The sequence below is a fragment of the Myxocyprinus asiaticus genome, chromosome 24 (genome assembly GCF_019703515.2).
Source record: "Myxocyprinus asiaticus isolate MX2 ecotype Aquarium Trade chromosome 24, UBuf_Myxa_2, whole genome shotgun sequence".
NCBI lineage: Eukaryota > Metazoa > Chordata > Actinopteri > Cypriniformes > Catostomidae > Myxocyprinus > Myxocyprinus asiaticus.
In genome coordinates, this window is record NC_059367.1 from 36625184 (window position 1) to 36638810 (window position 13627).

The following is a 13627-nucleotide window of genomic DNA, read 5'->3' on the forward strand; positions in this document are numbered from 1 at the left end:
TGTCATGGCAGATTTTATTATTACTACCGTATTAGTACCGTAATATGTCAGGATGTCTTACTTTTGAGTGTTTTTATTTTTGCCGTAATTCTCAATGATGATTCTCATTAAACTGTCATTAATGTAACGTCATGATTTTTTTTATTATTATTATTATTTAAATCAACATAAATTTAAGGCAGTAGAACAAATTCTACCATGATTTACAACTACTTAACAGTTCGAATTATACATAATTTTTTTTCGGCATAACAGCAAAGTCTTTCTAGCAAGTTGGCCATCTTTGGAACGCTCTTGGAACGTTATTTCCCCCCCCACCCGTATTCTGGTGTCATGATAAATTGAGTCTGCCCAGTAAATCGAGTCCCTATGTTATCAAAAGTCAAATCATGTTATCGTGATAGCATGTCATTGAAGTCTAGGTTAACAGAAAAACAACGACACATGTTTCATTTTACAATCTATAACTTCAGTTATATACTATTATGTCTGACATATGATTTAAAAGACATTAAATGTCATATTTACATAGCCTAGTTAAAACTGCATATACCATAAAGTGAATTTGTAAGACTTTTAATCAGGCACTGAATAGAGTACCATTACTAGCTCTTTGAGCCAATGGAATCGCTGTGATGTCATATGGGAACTCGATTTATCATGACACCAACTCCCGCTATTGATATAATTAGACGCAGGGGCGTAGATTCCGGTGGGATGGGGGGGAGGTAAACCCAGTAATCAAAACAAGTAAAACCCCCTCAATATTTATACCCTGAAAAATGGAACCCCCCCCCCCCATGTTCAAGACAAATCTACGCCCTTGATTAGACGTCAAATGACTGGACGAAAGTTGTCTATACGTCACCAGCTTGACGACGCCCTCTGATTGGATGGTTATCTTACGCGGTTAAGAACGAAAACAGTTGTAAGATGATGCGGGGGAAAGACGGACAAAAAAGTTAAATCTCTTGGTTGGTAATTTCATAATTGATAGCTTCATACAGAAAAATGTAGCCACCTTCAAGTCATTAGGGTGATTCTTTGCCATTGCGACAGTAGAAAAACTGTTCATTTTTTTATTTTTTATTATTAATAGTAAATGTCTGATAAATGTACTGGAAAGAAAATAATTAGTTATATATGACATCACTTTGTGATGAAAAAAGAGAAATGTACAATAGAGCAATAATGTTGTTCGAATATTTTATATACAGATACACAGTTATGTGCAGGTGATGTAATGTATTGAAGAATAGGTAGGATATGTTAAAGAATATAAATGAAATATGGATATAAGTAGGAATGGATGGACTGAATATTGCACATGGTTGTATTGACAAAAGGAAAGTATTTGGGGGCAGTTTTAACTGTTCATGAGGTGGATGGCCTGAGGGAAAAAACTGTTCCTGTGCCTGGCTGTTCTGGTGCTCAGTGCTCTGTAGGGCCGTCCAGAAGGCAACAGTTCAAAAAGGAAGTGTGCTGGGTGAATGGGGTCAAGAGTGATTTTACCATCCCTTTTCGTCACTCTGGATGTGTACAGTTCTAGCAGGGTGGGTAGGGGAGCGCCAATAATCCTCTCAGCAGTCCGAACTATACTTTGAAGTCTTCTGATGTCTGATTTGGTAGCTGAACCAAACCAGACAGTTACTGAAGTGCAGAATTATAACAAGTATCCATGTATGACTTCAGAGACTTTTTTAAAGTCCCATTCGGGGGTACTACTGTACAAAATGTATGAATGCAAAACGGTACTGAGAATTTGTGAAAGGGAATTTGCTTGAAAACAAAAACAAATTTGAATTAATTACAATGATTTTAATTTATTGCACTAATGTCATTTCCTCATGTGCCCAGAGCTGTAATAGAATTAATTCTTTTGTGGTCAATGTGTAATTTTAACACTGATAGTGGAGGTTATTTGTGTATTTTGATTTGATTGTCCACCCCATTATGTCAAGTGACCTTTAATTGAAGATCTATGTTATGAAATAATGGAGGTGGACATCAGCAATTCAAAATAATGCTGGAGGTATTTGAGGTGTGTGAATTTTCTGTTTTATTTATTTTTTCCTTTATTTTATGATGTTAATCATATGTCTTCAAGCATAACATATTATCCACCCTGTTATGGAAACACATAGGGACATAATGTAATTTTAAAATGTCAACATATTTATGTTGACTAAAATAAAATCATCATTATAAGTTTACAAGTATGTTACCTGGATATCGTTCACAGACCATGTAGTGGTTAATTTTAACTGAATGTCCACCCTGATGCTTCCACAGGACCTTCTTTCTTCTCTTTGCACTTTGAATGAATAAAAGATTCCTCATTTTGATACATATTGTAGCTTTGATTTGTAATATAATATTTATAATTATTTGTTACCCAGAAAGGCTATATAGTTTGATATGTGTGTATATAAAAAAAAAAGTTAAAATAACAGGGAATCATGTGCGTCTATGATTCCCTGTCTACAGTTCTATGTCTGGCCAGCAGATGTCGTTTTTGCCACGCTCTGTGTTTGCTTGGCTCTTCATTTACGAATCCTACTACGACGAGTCCGATAGCTCATGAATATTAATTCAATCGTGCTGACGTTGCTTGGTAACCCTCCAAAGCGTCCTGTTGCACAACCTAATTAAAGGAATATTTCGGGTCAATTGGCCTACAAGTGAAGTTCATTTGACAGTATTTGTGGCATAATGTTGATTACCACAAAAAATATTTTCGACTCGTCTTTCCTTTTCTTTAAAAAAAAAGGGATTTACAATGGAAGGGATTTACAATGGAAGTTGATGGGATACATTTTTGAAGGATTTTAAGGCAGAAATGTGAAGCTTGTAATTTTATGAAAGCACTTTAATTATTCTGTTCAAAATCATGTATTATTTGAGCTTTAAAGTTGTTTGAATCATTTTCATGGCCGTTTTAGAGTTTTAGTGTTTACGGCATTTCAGCAAACACTCAGAAAAGTTAGTAAGTGATTTTATCACACTAAAATCACGTTAACGCATGTTGTTTATGTCTTGTGGCTATACTATTGAAATAGTGAGTATTTTAACATTTATTGATTGGCCTCATTCACTTCCATTGTAAGTGCCGCATTGTAACCCAGATTTTTGCTTTTTTTAAAGAAAATGAGGGACGAGTCGCAAGTCCAAAATGACAAAAACCAAAACGTTACTGAGTGCACCTTTATAGGTCAATTGTTTTGTCAATAGTTTAAAAATCAATAGTTTTCAGTTTCAGATGCCATTCTAAAAATTCACTATTCACAGTCAGCCATGATTACTTTAACCGTCTGGGGTCGACGGACGCGCTGCGCGTCCTGCTGGATTTTTTCCTAATAACAGCGGAAACAATTTAAAATACTCCATCATTTTTGGGCATACAGATAACTGTAAGACATCATTAGAGACTATAAAGGGTCTACTTTTATTTGTGTACACTCACAATAACAACAAAATCTTGTGATTTTGTAAAATAAAGAAAATAAACAGGGTGCGCTTTCAGCCGTCTCTGTCTCCGCGAGCATCTTTCTGAAACACGTCACAAAAATGAACTGAAACTCCGCAAATTCTTATCACACAAACATGAAACATATGTCTAAAGAAAGCTTAAAATGTCTACTTTTAAATAAAACAATTCAAATTTAAAACAAATATTCTCCTGCAATGTAATCTGTATGAAACAAAGCGATGTACAGTTTCTCCTGGCTCAGCTAATTATCCCTAATGTGATCACACCCACCAGCAGAGAGCGCTATTCATATGGTAATGTGCTGAGGCGATCAATGCAAATGGTAAACGGCCCCAACAGTGCCTTAAAAAACATTAAGTTCATTCACTTTTCTGCGCGTTTGGAAGATGGCACGCTACACAGGTGAGGAAGCTCTACGGATGGTCCTGGATAGTGACGAAGAGTTCACATTTTCCTCAGAAGAAGAGCAGGACATCTGACGATGAACGTTTGAAGAGCGCCTTGATCCAGCCGAGGATACAATTTCGGATGAGTAAGTCTTTACTTACATTAGTTGACATGCTATTTTATATAAACATGAACATATTTTACTAGTTGGACTATTTCCAGACTTGCCAGCCAGGATTCAGAGTATTGAAATTTGAAATATGTCCTAATAGGCAAGTTTTAGTTACATTTAAATGCTGTTTCAGCTAAAGCAGGTAATTAAATTGTATGCTGTATAATATAAATATATGTAATATGATATAAAAATAATAATGTTTAGATTATATTTTAAGTAGTGTTTATGCTGCCTCATTATCATCAATGAAGCTTGTGCTTGCAAATATCTGTTCGGGTGTAAATGTGTAAAATGTGCTGTAAATATACCCATATTAGAAAATCAGCATATTAGAATGATTTCTGAAGGATCATGTGACACCGAAGACTGCAGTAATGATGCTGAAAATTCAGCTTTGATCACAGGAATAAATTGCATTTTACAATATATTCAAATAGAAAACAGTTATTTTAAATTGTAAAAATATTTCACAATATCACTGTTTTTGCTGTATTTTGGATCAAATAAATGCAGCCTTGGTGAGCAGAAGAGACTTCTTTTAAAAACATAAAAAAATCTTACAGATCGAAAACTTAAATGGTAGTGTAGGTCTAAAGTTTTTAAGTAAAGTCTTTGTGTAAAGAAAATGTATAGTCAGATTACTTCTTTTAACTTAAACTTGATTTTGTGAATAAGCTACAAACAATACATTCAATCATTAAGTCTCCTCACATTCATTCTCTCTCAGGGGAGGGGTCTTTGTCTCCTCAGGTGTGAATCACATCAATATTCATGATCATCCACGCCTCCACGCATATGGACTTTCTAACACTAAAAGTGTCTTACAAAAGTTAAATGACTATATTGTTTTGTATGAATGAGTGATCAGGATGGTTTTCACATCATTTTTGTAGCAAAAACTCTAGGCTATAAGATCTTGTGAACAAATGTTTAGTATGTGTTATATGGCCTTATTTCAGTGATTTAAAATTGTTGTTTTTTAAAAAAATACAAACATGTACATACATGTTGTTCACATATTACTGTAGCCCAGTTTGTGCTGAAAACAGTGTTATCAGACTTTAGCCATTAATATGTTTTTAAGCAACTGAAAAAAGCACAAATGTCAAGGCATGGCAAAACTTCTCCAGGGCCCAAAACACCCTCAGACCCCAGAGGGCTAATAAATGAGTGAAAGTGTCAAATAACAGGACGGTTACTGAGATTAAACGAGTAATATTCGGCTGGTCATTGATTGTAACATGGCAGCTCCCATGTGCGGACCCTCTCCATGTAGAATAAAACAGCTTTTATAAGGTTACTGATATGACTGGAGTCTTCATTTCAATGTGAGTGGTCATGATTTCCTACATATATTGCAAAATTACAATTCATGTCTTTAGGAGTTAAACTTTTTAATGAAGAATAAATTACTGAGTGCTTTAACTTGTTTTGAACCCGGAATATTCCTTTAATTTACATAAGCCAAGCCTTCATTCGCCAGCTGGCATACCAACCTATGACTTTCAGCAAATCAGAAGAGTGAGCCACACATTGCGTAATTAATATTCATGAGCTTGTCCTTTCCCATAGTAAGGTTCGTAAAGTCGCTCCCAGAAGTGGAGAGTTACGTTAGGGTGTGCGCGCGCTTCCTGTCTGCGTAGAGCCGAGAGATCTCCATCTATCCCTGGAGTTTACTGCAGCGTCTGTCCCCGAAGTCGGACGGTCAAAAATACACCGGTTTCCCCGTAATGGCTGTGAACCTGAGCAAAAACGGCCCAGCCCTTATCGCGGCCTATAACGAGGTGGTGGATGAGAAATCAGAGACTAACTGGTGAGTAGTGTCTGTTACAGTCATTGACATCATGTTTAGCATGTTAGCTGCTGCTTTGGCTTCTCAAACGCCCTATTTGTGCTGGTCATCACTTAAATAATCATTGCTGTTTATCTGAATCAATGCAATGTCCATTTATCATGGTATCCCTGCACATCTTCTGCGTGTTCATCATTCACAATTCAAACCTAATATTCAAAACCAGTGAACTGGATCATTAGAAGACAGTGTTGCTCCTGTTGCTCCCAGGCCAAATTGAAAGTTAAAATAAAATGAACGAATATGATCTGGACCCAGTGCAATGCTGTTGTTCATACTTTCACATATTAGATCAGTTAATTTGGTCAATTCACAAACATCCTAACTTGATTTTCAGATTTTGAGAAGTGTTGGTTAGCTTAAAAACTCCCTTTTGCCCCCTTATTCTGGGTTGGGAACTCTTTACCCTTCATCTGAGTGTCCTGTATTTGTGCCCGCAGGCAAGTTTACATGCAAAACCCTGATGCACACTTTTTTATATATAATAAAACAGTATTGCTGTTTGGAGAATGCTCACAGACAAGTCTTACAAGTCACAAGTAGGAGTGTTAAGATTACAGTAAAGTATGTTGATCAGCAAACCACTTCCTGTATAATGACTATCTCCCCCATACAGAAAGAACAGTAATGTTTGGCAGGTTCAGACTAGAGCAAAGTAGCTTTGTGCTTTGAAGTGTAAGGAGCAGATTATTGTGTCTCTCCATGACGGAGAAGATGTGTGAATCTCAGAAAACCTGTCAAGAACATGTGGGTTGAAATACGACCCTGACATTAAAAAAGTTAATATAAGAAAATATATTTTGAAAAAAAGAAATTAAGCCTATTTTTAGGACCATGAATTTCTAAGATGAATATTTAAGTCCTTTTTTACTATAAATCTCCACTTTCACTTTCCGAAAGTGAAAGTGGAAATTGATAGTAAAAAAGGACTTAAATATTGATCTGTTTCTCACCCACACTTATCACATCGCTTCTGAAGACATGGATTAATTCACTGGAGTCATATGGATTACTTTTATGCTGCCTTTATGTGCTTTTTAGAGCTTCAGAGGTCTGGTCACCATTCACTTGAATTTATGTTCAGCAGAAGAAAGTCATACACATCTGGGATGGCATGAGTGTGAGTTAATGATAAGAGAATTTTCATTTTTAGGTGAACTATTCCTTTAATGCTGATTTCTAAAAAAAAATCACTGTATTGCAGTATTTATTTATTTGCTTGATTTTTAAATGCCATGAAATTAATTGTCATGAAAAAAAAAGAAAAAAGTCAAAATGAAAAAGAAAATCTAAATGGTCTTAAAGGCTTCATTTTCTTATGCAAAATATTAGGGGTGGGTGATATGACCAAAATCTTATCATGATATGAGTAATATTATATCACAATAACGATGTATATCACAATATAGTAAAACATTTCTGGAAATTCACTAAAAATTGATTTATATATTAAATAACTATGTTGTAATGCCTTTTTTAAACTCCAGTCAGTGAATTAAATACTTTATAAATGAAATCTACTTCCTCTTTATTTGGAACAAGACAAACAATGTCAAAATAAGTAAATAAATAAAAATCAACTTGTTTTCAAAAATCAACCTTACCAGTATGCCACATTTCAGTCTGAAATGTTGACCAGTATTATTATTATTATTATAAACTTTCTTCAAGAAAATTATGATCTTCTTAAACAATGCTACAAATAAAATAAAACATAAGTAAAAAAATATCCAACTAAAATAAACACTTCTTGAAGAAATTAAATATCATAAATAAATACAGAATTAACGTGGAGTTCATCTTTTGGCTTTCGTAATATTCTTTTACGTGCTGCATTTTGAGGTGGTAAAACAGATTGCTTGTATTATGAGTGATTATCATTTTGTGACAGTTTGCAGATTACATTTTTCTGCTCTGTGCTGGCTTTTGTGAACCCACAAAACAGATGTCAAGAAACATGATCATAGAAAATGATGTCAAGCCTTTAGACATTTAGCTAATTAGCTTCTGATAGGAGGTGTAAATGTCAGAAATGTCAGAATAATAGTAGAGAGAATGATTTATTTCAGCTTTTATTTCTTTCATCACATTCCCAGTGGGTCAGAAGTTTACATACACTTTGTTAGTATTTGGTAGCAATGCCTTTAAATTGTTTAACTTGGGTCAAACATTTTGGGTAGCCTTCCACAAGCTTCTCACAATAAGTTGCTGGAATTTTGGCCCATTCCTCCAGACAGAACTGGTGTAACTGAGTCAGGTTTGTAGGCCTCCTTGCTCACACATGCTTTTTCAGTTCTGCCCACAAATTTGATATCAGATTGAGGTCAGGGCTTTGTGATGGCCACTCCAATACCTTGACTTTGTTGTCCTTAAACCATTTTTCCACAACTTGGAGGTATGCTTGGAGTCATTGCCATTTGGAAGACTCATATGTGACTGAGCTTTAACTTCCTGGCTTCAATATATCCACATAATTTTCCTTCCTCATGATGACATCTATTTTGTGTAGTGCACCAGTCCCCCTCTTGCAGCAAAGCACCCCCACAATATGATGCTGCCCCCCTCCCCCGGTTCTTCGGCTTGCAAGCCTCCTTTTCCTCCAAATATAACGATGGTCATTATGGCCAAACAGTTACATTTTTGACCAGAGGACATTTCTCCAAAAAGTAAGATCTTTGTCCCCATGTGCACTTGCAAACTGTAGTCTGGCTTTTTTATGGTGGTTTTGGAGCAGTGGCTTCTTCCTTGCTGAGCATCCTTTCAGGTTATGTCGATATAGGACTCGTTTTACTGTGGATATAGATACTTGTCTACCCGTTTCCTCCAGCATCTTCACAAGGTCCTTTGCTGTTGTTCTGGGATTGATTTTGCACTTTTCGCACCAAACTACGTTCATCTCTAGGAGACAGAATGTATTACCTTCCTGAGCGGTATGATGGCTACGTGGTCCCATGGTGTTTATACTTGCATACTACTGTTTGTACAGATGAACGTGGTATCTTCAGGTGTTTGGAAATTGCTCCCAAGGATGAACCAGATTTGTGGAGGTCCACAATTTTTTGGCTGAGTTCTTTTGATTTTCCAATGATGTCAAGCAAAGAGGCACTGAGTTTGAAGTTAGGCTTAAAATACACTCACAGGTACACCTCCAATTAATTCCAGTTAGCCTATCAGTAGCTGATTGTCTAAAGGCTTGACATAATTTTCTGGAATTTTCCAAGCTGCTTAAAGGCACAGTTAACTTGGTGTATGTAAACTTCTGACCCACTGGAATTGTGTTATAGTCAATTAAAAGTGAAACAATCTGTCTGTAAACAATTGTTGGAAAAATTACTCGTGTCATGCACAAAGTAGATGTCCTAAACGACTTGCCAAAAATATAGTTTGCTAATATGAAATCTGTGGAGCAGTTACAAAATGAGTTTTAATTACTTCAACCTAAGTTTATGTAAACTTCTGACTTCAACTGTAAATGGTCTAAAAAGGGCCGTTTGAGTTGAGTTCTGTGCAGTTTAGAAAGAGTAATTATAAATGACCTACATTAATTGCACTCATCATCTTAGGAGGTTTGATGCCGTTTGGGAAAATCATACAAATACAGGCACGGGAAGTTGTGCTGTCTCATTTTAATTCCTTTGTTTAATGTTTGTTTTGAGGCATTTTTGTCACTCGACCTTGATACTGTTCTTTTGTATTTTGCTTGTTACACTTGATGTTCATCTAGACACAGCTGTTATTGATGCGCTACTGTTGCTGTTGGAGGACATTGGCTTTGCTCACGCAACTATGCAAGCTGAAGTGGCCCAATCCAATTTTTCTGCTCAAATCTGATTTTTTTTTTTTTTTGTGAGATTGTTCACGTGACCTTTTAAATGTGGCCCATATCAGAATCTTGTTTGAACAGACAATGCTCCTAAACTGACCCACAAACCCTAACCAGGAATGAATGGTTTTGATTAGTCAGCATAAGAGTCAGAAAGAAACTAGTTCAGCTTAACATTGGCTAGAAAAGAAACAGATGCATCTTTATTTCCATGACAAACCACAATAAAGAATGTTACAGAATACTCTGACTTGTAACCCTTACCAGAAATAAGAGTGTTGCATTTTGTGTTCCTTATTACTACACTTCCTGTTTCAAAGTTTAGAGAGTTTTTCAAAGAGGACGTTGACCAGCTTCCTTGGTATAGAAGTTTCTTTGCTTAGAGAGAACCAAAGCAGAGTTCATGCACACAAAGTGCTCTCAAACCTTCTTCATACTACAAACATTTACTACAGAGAGGTGTTTGAAGCCTCTTTTTTTTTTTTTTTTTTGGTGACTACAAACCACAGTGTTTTTCAGTTTACATTATAACATTTGTAATATTCTCTTCCATTGGTTGGAATGACAGACTCAGAACCCCTGTGTGTTTGTTGTCGTCTAATTATTAATTTGTTGGTTGAAGTTCAACAATTCGTTTTATGCTTTGTTCTAATTGTAAGCTAAACCAAATGGACAAAGATATGAGTAGGCTAGGCAACTTGAATTGAATTGTTTATGCTTTGGCATACACCAAATGTTTAAATTAAGAATACAGTCTTTGCTTTATTACAAAATGTCCATCAATCTGCAGTGACCAGGAACTTTTTAAGACAACATAATATGGCTTTTGCAACGTGTTTAATAGTGATGCACCGAAATGTATTTTTTACCGAAACCGAAATTAAAGTTTCATTTAGCCGAATACCGAAACCGAAAATAAAGTTTGGGTAATTACTGATTGATCATTTATGTGGCAATGTGTTTAGTCAATGAATTTAGCTTCTGAGCTTATCAATGAGAAAATTACCCAAAAAAAAAAAAAACAGTACAATGGTGAAAGTGGATTTTATTTCTGAATACTGTGCACTTCATAAGTTTTAATTATTTAGGCCTCAAATATCAAATAAAACTCAATAAATAAAAAAATAAAAAATTATCTATTTTAAAATAAATGTAATTTTAATAAAATAAATTTGCCTTTCTTTTTATGTTCTATGAATGTCTTTCCACTACCTTGTGAAAAAAGAATATATTGATAATATTTGAAGGCCTTACAAAACAAAAAACTCAGTTGGGTAAACTCATAGGTATCACTGGCCTTTTAGGTAGCCTAATAACTCAATGTTCTACTTCAGGAAAAGTGGCAGGTTCTTCAGAAACAGGAACTTTTCTGCTTTCTCACGCTTGTGCTGGGGACAGAGAAATATCTGCGTGCCATCTGTGCCAAGTGTGGGAAGCGGCCTTGATTTGCACTCCAATACGCAAGAGCGCTATCGCTTCTGGGGATGGAGTGTTCCACAATTTAACAATCAAATTGTTGCGTGGTAGCACTCGGAGTCAGTCTGGTATTTGGGTTGCTCTCTTTTATGATCTCGTCGAACTTGTTATACAGCATTGGTGGTGTGCGCACCTCATCCGTTGTACGAGCCTTTTTGAACATTGGAGAATTCTCTGTGTTGTGTGCACAGTATCCATTATCCTCAACTGGCAGTCCACTGAGTCCCATGTCTTTGGTCTCCATCAAAACAATTTCAGTTTTGATCATTTCATGTGCCCGCTGCTTTATACCAGAATCAAATTCAGACAAACAAATTTTACATATTGCTACTTTAGCATCCTTTTTGGTCATGGTGAAGTGCACCCACACTACAGACATGTTTACCTGTTGTAGCTTAACCACGTTGTGTGCACTAATTGGGAGGAGACACTGATATTGTCAAAACGTGTAATCAGAGAAGCGCTAATTAAACGTCACAGTTTCGGTCAGTGGTTCAGCCCTCCAAAACTATTTCAGCCAAAACTGAAAATGCCTTTTTTTGCTGTTTCGGCTGAATATTTTCAGTTGCAGAAATTTCGGTGCATTTAATAGTGATAGACCGATATATCGGCCAAGCCCTTTTATTGGTTTATTGGACCGATATATCGGCTGATGACAATGTTCACTTGGCAGATTAACTGAAGTTTTAACTTTGTGTCAGTTCCAAAATCTACCAATAGAAGTTGAAGTAAATATTGTATAAAATAAGTGTTTCACTTTAGAAATTTTCTGCACAGTTGATTTGCTGTTGTTCAATTTTATTACCCATATCGGAATTTATGTTGGTTATCGGCCATCCTGCGCTCTAGATATCGGTATCGACATCAGCCATTGAAAAACCCATATTGGTCGATCACTAGTATTTAACCTCCAAAATGTGATTTGTTTCAGAGTGGGAAGAGAATGAGAATGAAACCTGTTAGGTTATGATATTATTGGTCAGTATTTTTCCCTACCCATGTGGTTGCAGACAAGCAAACTTCTTTCAGAGGTGCACGGAGAAAGTTACATTTTCAGTTATAACATTTTGATAAAATGTAATGAAAACAAAAAAAAATTATTTAGAATAGTTGCATCATGCACTACAAATCCAATAGGGTCAATTGTGATTTCATGTTGTCTTTAATAGTTGTATAATGGATTGATTGACTTTAAATGTTTGATTTCTTTGCAGGGTCCTCTTCACCTATGAGGGCAACACTAATGACATCCGATTGGCAGAGAAAGGAGGTGGGTTTTCCTCAGACACCAATAGTATGAAGTAGAGGTTGACCAATAGTGGATTTTGCCAATATGATAACTAAGGTGGTGGAAAAGGTTGATAACCGATTAATTGTGCCGATATTTTTTAAAATCGATTTATAGAATGCAAAAAACAAATATAGACTTTCCTTATAGAGGCTACAAGAGTCCAACATGAATAAAATCCCGGATGCAGTTTATTGTGCAACCAAAATCCCAATAATGACCAGAAAAAATTTAGATTTGGTGCATAATGTGGGACTTATAACTATAAACAAGCCTAAAACATATAGGGGACTCTTATTTTGAAATTACAAAGGCTAGGCTCTGTTACAATGCTCTGTAATTAAGTATTTACAAAATTAAGCTGTTATAGTCTATATTTTCACTATCTATCTATATTATAAAAGCAAAATGTTTTCGGTACCAATTAATCGGTAAAACTGATATATCAGTCTACATCTAGTATGAAGTCACTATTAGTGAATTGCAGTTTTTTTAACACTAGTATAATGTTGTATGTAGGATGCATTAGGTGTACTGTGTGTAACAGCACTTCTTTTGAATTAATTAGCTGGATAGTCAACTGAACTAAATGCAAAATATTTATCTAGAGATAAATAAAATTTACTTCCTGCATGTGTAATGGAAAATCAAAATGAATATGGCCAACTGTAAATAAAGCAATATTAGTCATTGTTCTGACTCTTAAATTCTGTGTGGATGAACTGTTTTCGAAGTTTTAGTTAAATTATTATAAACGCGAACTTGTGACCACTTCTTCTGTATTAATGCGCCAAGTTGCTTGGCAACTACAAAGTAATTGATAATTCAGATTATTATTCATAATAAATGTAACTGTTTATATAATACATTTAACATAATAATTTAACTGTTTGTACATGTATTTTATAAGGCTGTAAATCGATTCAATGTTTAATCAAATTAATTACACGATGTGCCATTTCATTAATCAAATTAAATGCAATTAATAGCATATATCAATATTTACTTAGAAAGTTCCCCAAATAAAGTTAACTTATAATATTTAAAATAATTACACAAGTAATATATAATACATTCTAGAATGCAGATAATTAAAATATATTCCATCATATACATATATTTTGTCAGCAGATAAG

At 35.2% G+C, this 13627-nt stretch overlaps 1 protein-coding gene across 5 annotated transcripts in view; it reads left to right on the top strand.

The window, feature by feature from the left end:
* Window positions 1-5654: 5654 nt before the first annotated feature.
* The window catches only part of dbnlb (drebrin-like b), a 47590-nt gene continuing 39617 nt past the window's right edge, over window positions 5655-13627 (top strand). For 2 of the 5 annotated variants that reach the window (XM_051654225.1, XM_051654227.1), the window contains exons 1-2: window positions 5655-5865; window positions 12418-12473. In XM_051654225.1, coding sequence (XP_051510185.1) covers window positions 5783-5865; window positions 12418-12473 — 139 coding nt within the window. In that variant the 5' untranslated portion in view covers window positions 5655-5782. The remainder of the gene's footprint in view (window positions 5866-12417; window positions 12474-13627) is intronic. The other 3 variants (XM_051654228.1, XM_051654229.1, XM_051654226.1) reach the window with 2 other exon arrangements.